Source organism: Corvus brachyrhynchos, unplaced genomic scaffold, assembly GCF_000691975.1.
Source record: "Corvus brachyrhynchos isolate BGI_N302 unplaced genomic scaffold, ASM69197v1 scaffold191, whole genome shotgun sequence".
Classification (NCBI taxonomy): Eukaryota; Metazoa; Chordata; class Aves; order Passeriformes; family Corvidae; genus Corvus; species Corvus brachyrhynchos.
The window spans coordinates 847,830-868,370 of NW_008236487.1; the positions used below are offsets into that span (position 1 = coordinate 847,830).

General features: G+C 38.7%; 1 protein-coding gene across 1 annotated transcript in view; it reads left to right on the forward strand.

Moving 5' to 3' along the window:
• ERC1 (ELKS/RAB6-interacting/CAST family member 1) overlaps positions 1 to 20,541 on the forward strand; it is a 282,825-nt gene that overhangs the window by 179,178 nt on the left and 83,106 nt on the right. Inside the window, 1 exon segment of the mRNA XM_008643986.2 lies at positions 2,911 to 3,071. Coding sequence (XP_008642208.1) covers positions 2,911 to 3,071 — 161 coding nt within the window.

Below are 20,541 nucleotides of genomic sequence, written 5' to 3' on the forward strand. Positions count from 1 at the left end.
ATGGCTAGGTCATCGATAATCTGAGATACACTTTGTTTTATATACTGTAGTTTGAGAAAAGAGGAGCAAGAGTTCACTCTTTACATCTTCTGAAATGGGTGGAGACTTTCTAGCTACAGCTGACGCAAGCTCACCCACAGCTAAATTGAAAATGTCAATGGCATGTCTCTGTCTCAGCATGCCAAGAGCTCTGGTTTTGGCAAATATTTTTTCTTTATTTTATAATTACCTGCTCTTAAGGAAAAAAATTCAAGGATAGATGTTAAGTTTTTTGTATAGGCTAAATTAGATGTGCATTGCAAGTAGTTTGCTTCCAGTGAATATTCCTCTATCATTTCTCACAGGAGTGCTTACTGGGACAGGTCTGCACTAAGACTCATAAGCTGCCAAATAAAATGTTTTGTTTTGTAGAAGTTTAATTGAAATAGACCCATGGCCTATCTACAACCTGATGAATCTGAACAATGAAGTCTTTACTGTGAATACAATCATCACTATTTTGGTGAACTTTGTCTTTAGTAAATTGCGTGACAAATGGCCCTTGCTGGAGAGCATGGAAGGTAATGACAGTTCTGTAAACCAAGTTGTTGGCAGAGTTTAAAAGCTACTCTCATTCCAGCCATTCCTAATACATGATTAGATCAATTTTCTGTTGGCCTGCAAAAATGCAATCTATAGCCTTAGAATTAAAACAGTTATCAAACAGAGCGATGAGAAAGAGATTAAGTGCCTGCAATAAAAACTGCTATGAGATACTCTTGCAAAGTCAGCCCTTGCCACCTCTCCCTCGGAGCTTTGGCCCAGATATCAGGCTCCAGTCTCCTCATGCCTTCAAAGCAGCACAGAGTTGACACGCTACAGATCTACATCAAGCAAACCAGTCCTTCAGCATTAGCATCACAGACCTTGATGGCTGGCAGTGGGAGGAAGCCGGTCAGAAATATTTCAAACCTGATTATGGAGAAGACGTTGCTTCACAGATTGTTTTGTCTTGACAGCTGACGGATTGACACAGGCCCTTTTGACTGTTGCAATTGGCTGGGGGCTTGTTGATTCGAGGTGCTTTTCTGTTCAAGCCGAGGGGTTTATAGTTGGCATGCCTCTTTTCAGTTTAAAGGAAAATGTCTGTGTACATATTTCTGATCCATCCAGCAGAAGCAGAAGCTGATATCCCAGCAGCTGATGCACAAGTGCACCTTCATTACCCCACCATTTTTCTAAGAATCAGTTTCCATCCTAGCAGTATTTTTGCTATTCGTTATTTCTGCAGTCTGTCTTTGCAGTCTTTTCTGATATATTTTCTCTATTTGATTTTAAGGAGTTTTCTCTTAGTTTTAAAAATTGACATATTTTCTAATCTTGTTTTGCATGCTAAACACTATTAAAACAGGGAAAGTTTGGTTATTATATCCATGCTTGCAGGTTTGGACTACCTGTCACTGAAGTTCTCTTTTGGTCTGTTGATTACTAGATGACTTCTTGGCTGTATACATTGTGAATAGTTTATGATAATTGCATGTTTTAATTTTTTTTTTTGTTTGCTGAGCATAACAATACCACCTTTTGGCAGCTGCATTTGAATGGAAGTAGAAAGGCTTTCTGCAGTAAACACTGCACAATGTCTATGATAGATTTTTGTAGATCTCCTAATTCTCAATTGCAGTGCTTCTTGCTCTGTCACCGATTAAGGATGAAAACCAGTCTTATTTTTGTCCTGAGTCATTAGGTCGGCCTTTAGGAGTACAGGATTTATTAAAGCATGTTACATACTTCCCTCCTACAGCACCTATATAGCAAATGCCATGCTCAACTCTCCTTTGTAAAAACACGTAAGTAGAAATTGAGCTTGTTGTAATTTCAGTAATTCACTTCCAGGATGGATCACAAGTTGATTGCTATGGAGGGATATAAAGGCAATGCAGTGCTGTGGTTTCATACTAAATTTATACAAATGTTTGATTATGTGCGGCATCAGGAGCATCTGAGTTTCTCCCGTTGAAAGCACATGATAAAATTGTTTATGAAAACTTGGTTGTGATGGAAAGAGAAAACCTACATGGAAGAAGTCAGTGAAACGTGTTCCATTGAGCTTTATTATAAAATTATTAAAGCACATTCAGAGGTTTTTGAATGCTATATGTAGCTAGATTTGAGCATTTATTGTGATATTGCATGTTAATTAATGATAAATTTTACCTGAGACAGAACCTGTTCTGAGTGCAAAATAAAATTACTCTTCATCTGTGTAAAATCTATGCTAGAATTTATAATCATGTTGATTCTGAATCTTTCCCGTTTGCTGAAGATATGAGCATTGTTCTGCTGTACTTCTCTGCCATCAGCAACTCTTTGAATGTCTTACATTGCTAAATCCCAGCACATGCCTAAAAGCATTGTTCAAACCGTATTTTGAGGCAAGTAGCCTCACTAACGTCTTCCTGGGAGCCCAGTCCTCTCCCTGCTTCAGAAATATTACCTTTGTTCTTAAGTGCACATGTAGTTTCTCTTTTGCATCATTTACAGTGAAAATGTTTTATCCTTTTGGCATATTATTAATGTGTTTCATTTAATACCTTGCATTTTTGTGGGCCAATGTTAACATGACAGGCCATCCTCTTATCCCTGTGGTACGTTTTCTAAAGCAGAAATACAGAAGAGTTGAAGGTTTGTATTGTAATGGTTATGTTGCAGTGACCAAGCTAAGTTAACTCACAAGCTGTAATGTTGCTTTGGTCAAGTGTAGACATCCTGTCCACAGCACTGGATGATGCCTCCAGCCTCCCGAAGTGCTGTGTAGCATCCATGCACTGGTAACCTTTGTGCTCCAATTTAGTTGTGACATTTAGTAAGTTCCAGCTGATCACACTGCACTATTTTTCTCTCCTCCTGTCTTCTCCAAAAATGTTTTAGGTAGAAGAGCTGATGATGGCTATGGAGAAGGTCAAACAGGAGCTGGAGTCGATGAAAGCAAAATTGTCCTCTACACAACAGTCTTTGGCTGAGAAGGAAACCCATTTGACCAACCTACGAGCTGAAAGAAGGAAACATTTGGAGGAAGTCCTGGAAATGAAGTAAGTGTCTTCTTTTATTATTTGTAGACGTGTTTTATTGATGTCTCTGCATTCCTTTCTCATCCTCGTTCTAAAGATAGCCCCTGCATGGATATGTCTCTGCAGATAACAGCTGTCTGTAATCAGTCGAGCCTTCAGAGGTGACTTCTGACCAGGGATTACTGACATGGCTTTCACACTTCCTCTAGAGCTCAAAAACATTTCTTCCTTTTGATTGTTTACAGTAGACTACTATTATTTGCACAACAGCAACTTCAAAGATCCTAAGCAACTATTGGGACTCAATCATTTTATCTAATGAATGTGCCATCTTGCTTTGAGCAGCCTATAACTACTTCAAGGTAAGGTGCAAGTCAGTGTAGCAAATGACAAGAAAAAGAGGGAAGAGATAAACATAATGTCAGGTGTTCGTAGTGTTAAAATCAGACTGCAGATGTCTGATCTGCTCAAGTATTTTTCAAGCTCATGCAGATGATTCATTAGCACTGGAGCAGTTTGAAGTTCTCTGTCAGTCAAACTTTTCTCATCATCTTTACACAGGGAAGCCTGGATAAAACCAAGCTTTGAGGATGTGGGGAGAAGAGAGGGATTAGACTTCTCAGGCTTAAATACTTCCTAATTTCTGACTGTGCATTACAGATAAATACTTATCCTAGTTTAGGGAGACATGAATCCATTTAGTGCAATGATGGATAGCGCTGCCAGCAGTTCATTAGAAACACTTTCAGTTGTTTAGCCAGCCCTGAAGAGAAGGAACATTTTTATTGGCAGGACTAGCAGTGGTTCTTCCACTGTGGTTTTGTGAGCCATTATTTATTTGTTTAACTATTCTACACTGGTCTCTTTCCTTTCCTTTTTTTTTTTTTTTTAATGAAGGGATAGAAAAACAGCTGTTACAAAATGGAAAGAGGTGGCTTAGATCTTGAAACTTTAACTTAGGAGTGCTGTATAAAGTGGGCCAAGCCTCCCCAGCTTCATATTCAGCTACAACAGTTTGATCTAGACCTGGCATAAGGATGTTGGAAGACTGCAGTACTTAAAAGCCACACTTTTTATTTTTAATAAAAAATTTTATTGAGCTATAAATTTGACTGCCTTGAGAGTTGCTGTATGGGGGGATGGGAAGAATAGCTCTTTAGGTGATGTGGGAATCCAAAGCAACTGGAGATGTATCCCATATCCAATCACTTGACAGTACTTTCTTCTGCCAAACTGCTCTGCCAAACCTTCTCATTAAAATCTACACGTAGTGTACTGTATATCCTGAAATGTATTTGGAATTGTGTAGATCCTTTACTATAACTACTCACTTCTAAATGATGACCTCTCTTAGCTGTGTAAGTTATTGTTGGAAAGTTTTTGTACTGAAATGTAGTATCAGGGACTACATGAACTGGTAGATCCATTGTACCTCAGAAGGAAGAAGAACACTGGAGAGAATGGTAATGCTGTCAGCACATGGAGAGAAAGATGGAAAAAGCATTACGTTTGTATAGTTAACTAGCTGAGCATGTTTTAGTCATAGTTGGTCTGTCTTAAAGTTCTGTAAAGCTGCCAAAGGCATCCAAACTTCAAAAACTTGCTCTCACCATGAGGCTCTGTTGCAAACAAGTCTCTACTGAGGACTCCCAGTCAATTAAATACCTTATTTTATATACAGAAACTCCAATATCTTCTTTGTTGTCCTGCTTTCCCAGCCTATGTCTTTTATGAAAAGCACTCATCTTTTTTCTAGTTTTGCAAAGCGTGTCTCATGTTGTTAAAGTCTTCACTACTATTTCAACTGAAAAATAGCAGTAATCTGTAAAAAAAACCTGTAAAAAATAACAGTGAAGCAATTAGCTGCTTTTGGAGTTATTATGGAGACAAATAGCTGTTGTACAGGTAGTGTTCAAAGGTATGGTGAAGCAGTATTGTTTCCTAAGTTTTAGGGCATGCTTCAGTGGGAAAAGTTTGAGGTGCTCAAAACCAGCACTGATTAAATTTGAGATTTGATAGCGGTGTAGATTTAACAACCTAGGCCCTGCAGTCTGCTAATGGGGCTGGGGAGCAGACAAGAAAAATAGCTTAAGAAATGCTGCTTTAGGAGATTCTAGATATGGAGTGAAAGAAAGTGTTAAAGCAACAAGGGAACTCCAGAAAGTTACCTCTGGGTTTTAATAGGAAGTTGTTAGATATAATGCTAGTGAAAATACATGTTTAAAATACTGTTTCGTAGAGTAGAACTTGTGTTTACTACTGACTCTGTAACCCTGAGAAGATCAGTTCACACTCCTTAGGGAATAGTGTGCCACTAGAATAGCTCAAGTGTGAATTATTCCAAGCAAGAAATTTCACTCCTTAAAGAAATACTGTGTATTCTGAAGCCCTCTTCCTGTCAGTCTAATATTTTCGTTTTCTTTAAAAAAACTTTATTGCGAATAATTATGAGAGAGGCAGATAATGGTCTCTATTTATATCACCAACCCTGATCTACTGTAGAGAAATACTAGTGAACTGCTAGGATTTTTGTTTTGTTATGTTTTCTTTAAGAAGTTCTAATGTTTCCATCATTCACAGCAAATCTTTTAAATTAGGCAGGAATAAAGTGCTGTCTACAGAGAAATCTCTGTTCTTTGTCCCATAAAAACCTGCTTAGGTTGAGCTGAGTTATAAACTGTTGAAAATCACCAGTTTTACTTTCTTTTTTTTTTTTTCCTGGTGTTGTCAGCAAATTTTGGCAGTGTGTGAAAATAACCAAGCACAAACAGTCTAATCTGAGGCCGAGCTCATGCAGTTGCCAAATCTGTAGCAGCGGACACTGCACTTACAGGGAAGGGGAACAGACACTGTGTCTGCGTGGTTTTTTTACTAGACAGGCCTTTTGTTATGGTCAGAAGGACCAGAAGGTTCTTCCTAGTCATGTGCTTCAGGATTGAAAAGTCCCAGTTGGGGCATTCCTCAATCTGTTCTTTCAGACCTGGAAAACTATCCAATAGCCCTTTCCTGAATTATGCCTTCTCCTGCTAATTGCAATTGCTGCTAGCCCTATAATTCAAGGTATGCAGACTTACATAATGTAGTTGGCGCTTCAGAGTTGAATCTTTCATCCTGCTGGCTCACAACAGAAGGATTATTACTTGTCTGAGAATAATTTACTCTCCTCTTGTTTCTTGAAAAATAATCAAGGATATTGCAGATGAATTAATTGTTATCGCAGAAAATAATTTATGTTTCAAAATTAATCTGTCAGAAAACATCTTTTGATTTCTTGTCTGACGGTACATGAGCCATCTTTGGAGTAGTTATCACAGTAGTTTCTAATTACATGAATTCATCCCACAGATAGTGTTTCTTTGATACAGAGTGGTCAGAAATGAACCAGGCCTGTGTAGCTAATGAGGCTGTTTATTGTATACCTTCCTTTTTTCATCTTGGATGATGCTGAGAGCTACAGGAGGGCTACTCATAAAAAAAATATGCCAACCTCGGCAGGGCTATGCAGGAGGACTGTTCACCCATATCTCTGCTACAGTTTTCCTGCATGATACAACTTAAAAATAGTTGGTAGATGGAGAAGTCCACGTCTTCATTTTCTGACTCTCAGATAAGAAAAATACAAAGGCATGCACATGAACACTCACGACTGAAAATTGTCAGTGGAAGCTGAGGTTGTTTATCTTCTGAAAAGTTCATCTTCCCAGCAATAAAGCAGCATTGTCTGGAGGTATGAGTATGAAGCTGAAATTGAAAGTAGTCCAAAAAGAAACTGATTAATTGACTCAGTTTATTTGCCAGAAAAGTAAAATCAGTTGATCCAAAATGAGCTGTGAACTAGTTTCAAGCCCTGCAAACACTTTAACCAAACAAAAATACTTCAGGTTATGTGCACCCATGGTGAACAGAACTAAAAAACCAAAGTATCGATGTCCCTCCAACAACAACTTGTCAGCTCATCCACAATGTCTTCTTGGACATGAAGGAATTATTTTTGTCTTTAAAGAAGTTATGCTTTATGCATATGGATTAACAACAGTTCTCCAGGGCAGATGAACAGCTGTCTCCATAGTTTGAAATCCCTTTTTGTTCCTTGTCAGTGCCACAGAGTGGTAGCACATTACCCTCACATCAGCAAGGTGTGGCTTTCTTGGCCCAGCACAAGCTCTTCAGCATATTCAGCTGGACTTACAGGGTCTGTGGGTCACTTGGTGTGTCAGACCATCACGTCATGGCAGCAGTGGTACCAAAACTTCTCCTGTAATTACTTCTTGTGAACTTAAATCAGCTGAAGTCCCACAGGAGGCGCTCTGTCTCTGTAGGATTCACTGTCTGGGGCAAAGCTGAACAAGTGCATCTGTGTCAGTCCCTTTCTCCTTCTATTAGCTTTAGAATTTTCTTTTTTATATGTCTTTTTCAGGGCGTACAGTGGAAATGAACATGCTAGTGTCCTATTACCATTGTTTTGTCCTTTTCAATTTTCAAGCATAAAATATTTAATTGTATATGTTTATTTTAATTCTATATTGTTGCCCCACTAAATTGTAAAAACTTCAGTTGAAGTAGTCTGAAATAGGAAAAATAATACATTTCTAATTACTGAACAATACAGACCTCATGTTTAAATAATTTGAAATAAACTGACCTTGGAACTGCTGTTAATCTCTAAGCGAATCGTACAGAATCCAATAGGAAAGCTGAAATACAGTGTGCAGATATATTGTGTCTTTTGAGGCTCAGGTTTATTGAAAGATCTTGGTTACTCTCAAATGTGATGACTTTTGCTACTATTTTTAAATTCAGGGGAAAACTAGAGACAAAACATAATCTCCTTTGCACTTCTTTTTCTCCTGGCAACTAAGGAATGAGCCTTGTTACACTTTCTGTCCTCCTGCGTTGTCCATGAACCTTTTGAGCACTCTGAGACACAAGTCTCAGAGTGGCAGCACTAGAGACAGCCTGCCACACTGTTTTCAGTGCAACTCACACTAGATGGCCTGAATCATGGAAGCAAGCAGAAGAGTTTAACCCATTTTTGGGCAGCAGTACTAAACCGGTCGATCAAATGTTTCACGTAAGCGAATCTTGAATCTCAAAGTGTCACAGAATGATAAAACAGCAAAGCAAAGACTTGAACCTTTAGCAAAGCCTACATAAACCAAGTGCCCCGTATCAGTACACACAGAATTAGATTGTTGCGCTCTACTCCATTTCTTTAAGTATTGGGAAGTTGTATTTACCTTTTGTAACTGGTTTGTTGTTACGCTTCACCTGCCTTGAAAATCTTTTTCTTCTGTAGCTTTTCAGATACTAAAACCTTGGCATGTGTCACAGTCCTGTTTGTGATAAAACCTCTGTATCTCATTTTATCTTGAACTGTATGGTCCCCAAGAACAATCTTGCAGACAGAAAGTACTGTACTATCTTAATGAGCCATGACAGGCCTGGAAGCAAAATGAACTGCTGAAAACTACACCAGGTAGTGTTAAAGCGTTTTGCTCCACTCAGTAATTTCCAAGACTATTGATGTTGTAGGGAGGAGTTGGGAAAAAGAGATCCAGTCATTAACTTCTGGAGAATTTTGCTACACTGTGCTCTTGTTCCCATGCCTTTCCACTGGAGATTATTTCTCTGGATATGTTTTTCCAGGGACTAGGTTTAGTGGAAGTCATCCCTTTAGTGGCATAGTTTTCTAGATGGTGAAAGAAAATTAAATCTCTTTCAAGTGAGAATGTTAAAAAATTTAGCATACAGCCTCAGTGTTAAAAATGCAGAGGTTTAGTCATGCTTTCGTTTTCTATTAATAGATCACAACATTCTTATAGAAATTGCTCTGAAAGATCTCATCAATAGAGATCTTGGCATACTAAATGTATGATTTGTTTAGGCTTACACAATCTTGACGCTAGTGAATGAACACCCTTCTTGTCTTTTCTCAGTTTTGCTAGTCATTATTGCAAACAATCTTAGGGAACAGGTGCAGCACAAGAAAATTTTCATGTTCTTTACTGCCCAGAGGGCATTGCTTTGATAAAAGTTTGTTTTTATCATAGCCGTTATGCAGATCGTGTTATCTAAAAGAAAAAGAGTTATGTCGGTTTTTTCTAGGTAACCCAGTGTTAAATTGGTAGAGGAATAGGGAGAGTGATGGTTTTATTTTGACTAATATATGGAACAGATTGCTTGTCAGATAGCTCTAAGGGCACCAATATACTGCCTTTTGCTAACTAATTCTGTGTGCCTTTATTTTGTATAATTAAATACAGTCAGAAGTTCTGTCAGAAGTAAAAGTTTATCTGTTCAAGGGAATCTGTGTAATCTTCCCTTGGAAGTATGAATACTCCACTTATTTCTAGAACAACACTTGGCAAAAGTACATTTCCGAGCTTTCTGCATGCAAAGACGTTGTTTGTGTATAATTCTATACACAAGAAGCATAAAGATGACTGCAATTTTTGTTTTAAAATATGCAGGAGTGTTTTGGCTCAGGGTTGATAGCAGAAGTAGATTTCCTATGCTGGCTGTTTCAGCTGCATCAGTGATTTCTGTCGCCATCTCTAATCCAGCTATAAGATTCTGGGGCTTCCAGGGGTGTTACTGAGCTAAACCAAATCAGACACTTTTTACTTTCTGTTAAAGTCAAAAGAACCATGAGTTCCTTAGGGTGCTTTTTCCTCTTTTATAAACGTGAACTGTAAATAGTAATGGATATAAATCAACTCTGTGAGCACTACATATTTCATTAAATACAGTCAAGTTGTGGATTAATAGAAGTTCCAAGTGAAAATATTATGGTATCTCATTGCATATATTGTAGATTTAATGTAGTGTGAACAATAGTAGCTTTGAGCAATTGTAAATCCCATCCGGACATTGTCAACATAGTTCAGAATACAAGGAGGGAACTCTCACAGGGTGGATGTGTTCACATGGTCACTGTGCATGTGCGAGTCACTCTTTTATTGGGTTTAAAATAACAGTGTAGCTTTGCAGGGTGTAGGTAAGGCAAAGCCTAACTCCAGGCTGTTTTCTGGAGTGGAACAGAAATTCTTTTTTTTTTTTTTTTTTTAAAGTGAGGTCAATTTGCTTTAATTACAGAAATAACTTCTGAAGGAAGTAATTGCTTCCCTGCAGTTCTGGAAGACAACAAGTGGGAGTTGAGTAAGAAAAAGTGGAGAAATGAGTCAAGTTGTTGGCAGTATATGGAGTCTTTGTCTTTATACTGTATGGGAATATCAGTGATGTCTGTTTTGTTTTCCTCCCTTCCCAAACAATATTTTTGATTTCTTTTAGGCAAAATAAGAATCATCATCTGCAAGTCTGTGAAATTTCTGAGAAATCTCCATAGCGATAGGATTCGGGAATTGTTGGTTTGGGTTTGTCTGGTGCTACCTTGTGTGCAGTGAAAGTGATTCCATGTAACTGGAGTTAAAAACATGAAAATTGACCAGAACTGTTCATTTAGAAATCCTAAAAGATGACATTAAGCACTATGAAAGTGTCTTTGAGGTATGATGCTGTCATTGCTATTAAGTCACTTCTCCCCAGTTCAGTAGTTTTATCCTTTCTGCAGATTGCAGGATAAAGAGAGCTGTCTTCCTGTACTAGAAGCTAGTGCATATAGGAATGTAGGGAATTCTGAAAAATCCTTTGATACATGTTATATTTGGTGTTGCTTAAATCCCTCTTTCAGCCCTGCCTCAAGCACTAAATAGGTATGGCTATAGCTTTCTCTAGACCTATAACTCTTTTTCAGTCTGCTGGCATTTTACAGCTTTAAAATTCATGTTGAGTTGGAAACTACAGGATCACACTAGTTTATTTCCACTATGTAATCTAGGAATCCAGCTTTGCATATGAGGTTAAACTAAATTATATCGTTTGTATTTGCTATACAATCAACTAGCTTGATCATTTCGTTAGTTTCATGAGTAAAGATTTTAGGCCACTGAGACTGTTGTGAAAATATGACAACTGCAAGTTGCTTTGAGCAGTGAGAGATTTCATGAGAAAAGGATTGGAAATGGTCAAAAATATTTGTAGATGTTTAGAAAATTGTTAAGTGTTGAATAATAGAGAAATTAGCTTGTTTGAGACTAAATCATGACAAATCAACAAGGTGTCCCCATATGCCAAGTCATGGTTTTGGTAATATAGGAGTTTTGATCTCAGGAGGGTTTGTGTCATCGTCTCACAGAACTGTCTCATCAACAAAGTAGGGATTGTATTCCTTATTAAACCACTATAAAGTGGGAAAGTAGGTAGCTGGAAAAGAATAAACAGTAGTTTACTGCTGAAATGGAAACCTCAGCTACATGATGTCCTTAGAGGCCTCTCCCAAGCCTGCTGCTCTTCAAATTGTCCATGGTGAAGTGGCTGACAAGCCAAGGTGGGTATTGCCAAAACACCACAGTGGGGGTTCAGGTGTTCTGGGGAGCAAGATGAGAATTCAAACTCATCTCAGTAATGCGAAGAGGGGTTCTAGGGAGGTTTTTACACCCACATATCAGAAATACCTTAAATACAGTTCAATGTGCTTTGGGGCTACTTTAGGTGAAGCTGAGGATGGAGAATGTGTTAGCTTGCTGTTTTTGTGATTCTTCAGCACAAGTCATATACTTTCCTTACTGAATGTCTGTAAGAATGAAAAATGTGTCCTGTAAAAATGTATTATATGCATGAGCTTGTTCCACATGTGATGTGGGCTCAGTTCTGTCTGTTAATACTGTCTTTGGCTTGCAGATGCAACTTCTAAAGAGAAACTTGCTTTTGTAGGTAATTCATGTTGAGTATTCTCCATGCAAAGGAAACTTCTTTTTTTATTGGAAGGAATAAAATAATTTAATTCATTGGTTCAAAGTAGCTGCAAAACTTTCGCTGCCTTTCAAGCCCTCATTAGGCAGGAAACCTGAAAGGGTTAGAACTTGCTAGGTTATAAAGAATACCAGGGATATCTTCTGATATTTGGAAAAAGCCTTTATCTCATCTAGTCACATTTTCTTCAAAAATATTAATAATGCAACTATAAGTAATAGTATTTTTCAGTTCTTTTCACGGAAGGATTTTACATTTCTAAGTCTTTTTTTTTTTTTTTTTTTTTTTTTTTAAATAAAATTGGAGAAATGCTACTGTTGTTCCTCAAAGGAATAAACTGAAAAGCAAAACATGAAGTGACTTGTTCACCCATGGCCACAGAACTTCAGTGGTGTCAGGAGTTGAAATGCGAAGATACTGGTTTGTGGATTTTTTGGATATCTTAACTGTTTGAGACACGAATGTTTCATAGGAAATGTTATGCATGTAAGGTACATAGTTCTTCATTTATTCTCTCTTCTAACATGTTCTCATACAGATACTTTCTACATCCTCATTCTTTGTTTTATATGACTGTACCTAAAGTTAAATATGCATTTCTTGTAACTTCAGTGCCGTAATTGGAGAGAAGCAATCTGTTCTGTTTTGCTGAGCTGATTTTTGGATTTATCTTGCTTACTAGAGTCTCATTGTTAGTGAGGGCTCTGGTTCTGAGTTTGAAAAACTAGATTAATTTAGCCAGGAGATGTTAATTTAGAAGAAAAACAAATACATTTTTGCCTTGCCTTTAAAAATATGAAGCTGGCTTTGGACTGCAGTTTCATAGGTTTTGTGACAAATGAGGCAAGAAATAAATTGGCAAACCCCCTATGTTCAAAGTACAGTGGTACAGTGTGCTCTCCAATTCCCAGCCCCAAAGATCTCAGCAAATGCCACAAATTAAACAAAGTCAAAATTAATCAACTCTACAATCAAAATACAATTATTAAGGCTTTCATTTACTACAAAGAAGCAGTTGTGAAAGAGGCTCTGGAGCAAGTTCTTTTGTGCAGTAAGGGAAAATCAGCAAGGTGTCAAACAGAAAAATTAAACCCTGCAGGTGAGGCTGTCTTTGGAGCCAAAAGAAACCAACACTTTTGCAGAAAGGCAAGTAAACTGTTGGGGAATGGAAAAGGTGTTTGGTGCTGAGCTGCAGGGGGTGTCAATGTGGCATTTGGCCCAAACAGAAGAAGCCTGTGGACTAGAGCAATGCTCTGGGGTCATGCACAGCCCCTTCAAACAACATTCCAATGAGGCTTCCCTGCAGGGCTCTCCACTGCTGGAGCTTCTGCCTCCTTTGCAACATGGAGCGTGGGAATAGCAGTTCCTGTGGGGGGGAATTGGAGAAGGGCAGTCAGGGATGCCTGGACACACCACAGCTGACAGCACCTTTCTTTATTTGTTTTGTGCCCTTGTTTGGGGGAGACAGGGTGCTCCATGTTACCTCATGGCACGTATGGATACATCCCCGCTGTCTGCATTCATACAGATACCGAATTTCTTGTTCTGTTTGATGGGCAAATATGATGTCAGTGCAACTTCAATACAACTAAGTGTAAGGACTTCATCTTTAGCTGCCTGTTCCTGAAACAGAACTTGTAGGCTTTTAATGAAAATAGTTCTAGAGGGACAGAAATTGCATTGGGCAGCTATATGGTTTTCATCTCAGTGCTACAAATAACTTTATTCCCATACATGGGACATGCACTGTCTTTTAATAGATCTCTATTCTACTTTCATTTGCTTTTTACTAACTCTCAAAGTAGCAGTGTGGTATTAATATGTAAATAGTATAGTAAGTTATGTCTAACACTTTTTAGAGTACACCTACCTTAGTCCAGCTGTGGTTACACATTTTCGTGGTGCAGACACTCCTGTGGCTGCAATGTGCATGCATCACTTGTGTTTTGTTTGGCTTGTCTAGAGTATGGCTCATTTTTATTTTATAAATAAGTATAGTTAATTTTCTGTAGACTCTGATAAGCTCTATAAGTTTCTTAGCAGATCAATGATTTAATGAAAATTTAGTGTATTTTCAAGGTAGGAATACTTTTTAAGAGCTGTCAGGTTGTAGTCTGATGCATGGAATAAGACCCTCAGCTCTTCAGAGTTGCTTTACCCCCTGTTCCCACTGCCAAGTCAGTTTTGAAGCAATTGTACATAAATCAGCAGATCATCATCAGGAAATGCCTGCTTGGTAAAGACAGAAAATTTAACTCCTTATGACCAACACTCCCAGATTTTCAGTTAAACTTTCGTTCCCATTCTGTATATTGATATGGCTTGTCTGGAACATGCATTGTAATGGACAAAATCTACCTTGCAGATGCTCTATTCCCAAAGAAATCCTACAAGTCTTAGAAAAAGTCTTTTTAAAGTATTAGCTGAAGGACTGGACAAAAAACCCCCTCTCATTCCTCTTTGGAATTCATGCACCACCCATTTTTCTAGTTTATGTCTTAACTATGTGTTTTGATTTGAGGTAAGAGTTAGGATAGCCTAGTGGAAGTATTTCATTTCCTAACTTCCCAGCACTTCAGCTGAGGTTGGTGACAATCTGCTGGGACTTGGAAATGCACACCTACACCTTTAATGAACAAGAGGAGTTTGCTGATCAAAAAGGGTTACAATAACTTGTCTCCACATTCTAGGAATAGACTATTTTTTTTTAATTGTGCAGTCTTCTATAATTTCAGTTTATGCTGTGGCCCTCAGGTCTCATTATGATACTTGACATTATGTAGCACTTTCCAGCTGTGAATGCTAAAGCAGTTACAAAGTCCATGTTAACTCTTGAAATAAGCCTTTGGAAAAAAAAAGTGTTTATCTTTTAGGAATAAGGGAAACTGCACAGAAAAATTCAAATGGCATGAATAAATTGTATAAGTTTCTTGTAGTAGAGTGATTTTCAGACCACACTCAAGTAATTTAACTGGACTTTGCACTCCCAAAATAAGATTTCATTTGCTGTTGCGAATTAACAAAGGGATGTTATTCAAGTGTTGTTTAAAGGGCAGTATTAAAATTAATTTTCTTGTTCATGATAGAAGATTGTTTTGAATAGGACACAGACCAGGAGATACACAGTGAGGTTCATTCTTATCTTCTCTGTTTCTCAAGTCCTTCTCTTTGGTTGGTCTTCAGAACCTTGTTCTCTGCCTACCAGGGATGATCTCTAATTTACATTGGACTCCAAAAAATGTTTTTTAAGACTTCCACCATTCTACACACAAGATTTATGTTGGATAAGAAAGGAGCTCATTTCCAGCTTTGAGGCACCTGTTGATCCCTTAGTTGTTGGTTCTGAGGAGATCAGCCCTGTGTTGTCAATTGCCATTTCTGGTGCACTAGATTATCCCACTGGACTTCCAGGTGCCTCTTCAGAAAGGCATGGATCTTCTATATATTTTGTTGGCCTTCTGTCTTTTGTACCCTAGGGCAGCTCATGTGATACTGGGTACCATTATTTGGGCAGTGCAATCCCAAAGCAGGCACCAAGAAAAACTGAATCATCACAATTCCCATCAGCATCACTTAGAGACTGCAGTCTGGTCTGGCAGCTTCTCAGCACTGACAGGATGCTCGCTGTCACTTCAAGGTGACTTCTGATATCCCAGGATGTGGCACTGTAAACCCCCTCTGTGCTGCAAGACCTCATAGCTTCCACTGAATTTCTGTCATCTCCTTGAGCCCCACTGAAAGGTCACGTTCTCAGCCCTGGCCCTCTGCTTCTCATTCAGGAACACAGTGCTTCCCAGGCTCTTTGGGATTAGGAGTCATTGTTTTCATGGCACTTTGGATCACAGACTTGCCTATAAACTTTGGAATGATTAGTCCCAAAACACTTGCAGTCAAGCCACTTCCACACCATAGGGTAGTCACCATCACTAAGGCTGAAAGGGTGTTTTAACGAGTTGTGCCTTTTTCATATTATGGAAGAATAATTTATTCCTAAAACACTGCTGGTAGCTGACTCTTTCACTGTCTCTTTTGAGGATGCTGCAGTGTACTTGATAGCTCATTGCATGGCTGAACTGTGTACTTGGAAAAAAATCAAAGCTACATCAATTTTTTTTTCTTATTTAAGTACATTATTATTTAACAAAGAACAGTAGATTTTCAATGTCATTCTAACATATTTTTTTTCTGGTTTTGCCTGATATTTTTTCTGTCCTCGATTGTCTTTTCACTGAAAAGTCACACAATTATGACAGCCACATGCACAAATATTTTCCCACTCTGTTTCACAGTTACACTAAACTCAGCTATGTTTTTGTCTTTTTGATTGTTATTGGAGTCATCCTTAAGGAAAAGCTGGCTTTGAATGTGTTTTTCTATAGTTAGTAAACTTTTCAGTGGTCCTTAAAGTTGTTGGGGATGTCTGGTTTCATTGGCTGGGGGGCACGCATGGCTGGCTGGTTCTTCTAATCTGTACCACTGTCTAATCCTGCAAATTTTGGTCTGTATTAGCTAAAGAGCAAAATTATAAATTTTAACAAGATGATACATGGTAAGCCAGTTCTGTGAATGGAGATGTGCACTAAATGCATTGTGTTAGTTAATAATTGGGATGTTATATATTCCTTATTCATAACACTTAAAGTTGTCAGTTGTAAAAGTAAATGCAAAATCGTGCCGAGATTTAACTTAAAATTTGTGTATATGGCTTATAATTGAAAAAAAAGGCTAAGAGAAGGACACACTTTTCTTGTAAAACATGCAAGAGCAGGATGGTTTTTAAATGGTTTAATTAAGCATATTTGTAAAAGTGATAAAACAAATCTATTTTTTTTTTAAAGCTTTATTTTTCATATTGTACCTATCAACCTCTCCTGATTTCAGGAAACTAGTTTCCGTTAGGCCCTGGGGTAAACAGGACTCATTGTTTACACGGTACAGGGCAAGAGGCTAATTGACTCTTTCATTTCTCTTCTTCTATTTCATATACATGTAGAAAAAGTACAAAAGAGAGAAGCTTCAATCACACGAGCAAGACTTCTGAGGTTAAAATAGCCTGATTGAGAGAAGGACAATGAAGCTGCATTTATGCTCCTAATAATTCATGCCATGTACCGATCTGTATTCAGAGCCACCACTTTGGAATTTTTTCCAGGCCTAGACTTTGGGTTTGCAGATATGCTATCATTTTGTTACTACTCTTTGAATTTGTTCCTGTGTGTCTTTCCTTTTTTATACATAAGATGCTATTGAATGGCAAGACTGAAAGTACTTGTTCTAAATGGCATTCATAAAAACCTTTTTCTAGGTGTGTAATTTTACCTTAGCCAAGATCCTTTTTTAGGTTTCCAAGCTCTAAAATGAATACACAACTATTTTTTCTTGCCTTTTTTTTCATAACTCGATGAGGGTTTCTTGAAGCCTCTAAGTGTATAAAACTATTTGAGATGCCAGAGCACTGTAATGCTGGTTTTTTATTTGTGTCTTCTGTCGCAGGTCAGGGAATGCAAAATCATACAGAGAATCTTAAAAAAATATTCATTCTTTCTGAACATTATACTGAGCCATGTTCTCCACAGTTCTTTAGGTTTTATTGAAATATATGAATATGAAAATAAAAAGAAGAGTTCCTTTTGATGTTACGATACAGTAACATCCCCTTTAAGAAGCATTCTAAACTTCATATGCAATTGCTGGTTCTGCCCTGTTGTGTGAATGAAGCTGTGCTCTGCGCTCTGCAGGCCAAGACTGAAAATATTTCATTCTTGGGAACATGAGGAGCTGTGGTCTAACTGCAGGGCAGGCTGAGCTACAGACCCATCTGCTCCTGCTCCCCTCTCCCAGGTCCTCCTTTGCGCTGTCTGGAACTCAAAAAACTCCACTACTAATTCAGGACACTAACCTAGCAATAAAATGTCCACATTTTTCTGAAGTTAGTTTTCTGCTGGCTTAGTGCACTGAAATGGCAATCCATAAGTCGCAGACAACACAAGACAAGGTTTGAAACTTAGCCTTATGTCGTGGGAAGGAGATGACTGTGACAACAAGCTGTTAGAGTGGCCTGAACTGTAACTTCAGTTGCAAAACCAAAAGCCACCCTTGCCTTCTGGTCTTCATTCATAGCTTGGGTAATGTGCTGAGATCTTAATTGCCCTGCTTTATAATCCGTTCCTTTTCAGCTTTTCCTCTTGTTAGAAGGTTTGTCCTGCTCCTGACCTGAGAGGCCTCCTGCCTTTGGCTAGCTGCCTCCCTTATCAGCAGAGTATCCAAGGTGCAGGGTGGTATTTTCTGTTAAGGATCTGAGCTGCAACAGTTCCATCCCACCATCATTCTGCATCTGTCAGTCGTTCCTTGTTCTGAGTTGAGTGGGTTGATTAGACTGATTAAAGTAAGTGTCTGGATTGAGAGGGTTAAAGAGCATCCATCTGTTCTGGATTTACTGCTGCTTCAGTGGAGGCAGGAGGGCCAGGAATTAGTGAGTGGCTTAGTCCAGTTCTCACTGCTGGCAGCTGACAAGAGCACTGATGAGGTGATAATGAACTAAAAAGTCTGCCCTGTTGGCTGGGTGGGAAGGGGACCCAGACAGTGGGCAAGTCTCACCCCTGTCCTTGCCAAGCTTTTCACGTTTTAATAGAATCCATCTAAAGCAAAATTAACAAGTATACGTTCCTGGACGAGTTTCAGTATCGTAACTTATCACTGGCGGATGAGAAGGATCCGTACGGTGACGTTTGCAGCGTGGCAGTGCTGTGGGGCTCAGGCATCGCAATCCAGCAGTGGTAGTGGCACAATCAAGAGTGTTTACCAAATGCACAGTAAGATGTAACTTCTTTTAAAGTACCATCTGAGGTTGTGCAGAACATACCTCTTCCATTTTAGTTCTGACCTTTGGTGGCACGTACTAACATTTTCGACTGTAACAATTTATCCTTGAAATATTCGAATCAGGATTTGAGATGCATCCTAAAGGCATTGCTTTGTGTTTTCCCTTTGTTGCTCTAAATGCTGCAAAGCATTTGTTTTTCTTACTTCTTTAAACCTCTGTCTTTCATTAGAACATATTCCAGATTGCCTGTAACCTCACAATATTTTACTTTTGACACGAGCCCAGCTAATGCCAAGCATGAGTGTTGATTGTATATCTGTGCTAACACAGTATGGATATACTACCATGTCAAGGTGTAAGAAGCACTTCAAGCTGGTTGGGTAGCTGAGGAATACAGTGTAGGCACTCACCAGGCTTCTTAAATTGACATATGGTGTTCTTCTCAACTTACTTGTTGCTGACAGACTTAATAAAGGTTCAAGATTTTACAGGCCTTTAATTTATAAAGAGTCTGCAGAGAGTATAAGCATGAAATATCTTACCAAGAGTTTGTCTTTTTTGTAGAAAACAATGCTGAGTTTTGCAAGCTGGGTTAGAAGCTGTTTATTCCGTAGTCGAAGTGTTTGGAGGGCAACTTCATTCACAGAGGGAAAACCTCTCTGACCTTTGTGCAGAACATTGAGGGGGAAGATCGTGACCCCAGAGTCTCCGGTGGCTGTTGATTGAAACCTTGTGTTTCAAGAAATAAATGTTTAAGAACACTTCCTTATAAGGCCCAGGCTGCATAGACTGACTTTTTTTTATAGCATTTTAACTATTTTGGTAAAAGGTGTTTCTTCCCCTACCCCCCTTCTGATTCCAGCAGAAAGGGCTAACTCAGCACAATTGTTAGTGTGACCCTTAGACTGAATGCAATTTTGTCATTATAAATATGACTTAAATTGATACAGCTTCTTTTCCTAAGCCCATAGGCCCAAGCTGTCTCTGCATAAGTATGCCTATATGACTGTAACAATGTTGGCATTCATGGGCTTGCTCTTGTCAATTGCAGGAATATATTTTGTAGATACAAACCAATCCAAAAAGGAAAAAATAGTAAGTTCAGCCTTGAAAAAAGACAACAAGTATAATGGGTGGGATTGCATGTGAGGGATGTTGGGAACCATGTCAAAACCTTATAAAAACTTAATTTGCGTGGTTGTTAGCAGTCAGAAAGATTGAAGTCAATATTTTCATACCATTTATTTGATGTCTCCATCTGCCCTTCTATTCAGAGGCAGAAATTCAGGAATTTCAGAATTTCTTACTACATCTGCCTTGTTCACATAGACTTTTAGCAATGTTTGAAAACATGGGAATGCAAATAGTCCTGCTTATGCAGTTAAAGAACCTAACCACTTTCAGATTAGATGTGTCCCTTCTTAATTGGCAAACTGCTGTGCTTTGTTAGCTGTACCAGTGCCCATCATCTGGTATGGTCAGGTGTCCTGGGTTGCAGTGTATTCTATTACCATCCTCAGGAGCTGTTGAAATCAGGTGGGGCAGTGTTTCCTTGCCTCCTCCCCCCAGACTATCTTTCTGTTAATTGCCCATCATTGTCCTGCCACCTGACTCAGAGATAACTCCCTCCGGACTATCTTCTGTTAATGAGCCTATTCAACACTTGGCCTCATGACTCATTACCCCATTGTGAGATGCTCCACCCAGAGGGAGGAACCAAGCATCCCATCGTGGATATAATCTGGGACTCTGACCACCAGAGATACCCCTTCCCACTGGATTTCCAGAGGACAGGAGCTACACAGCCACCATTGGACTTCCTGAGGAAGAGCAGACTCTTTTACTACAGGATCACTG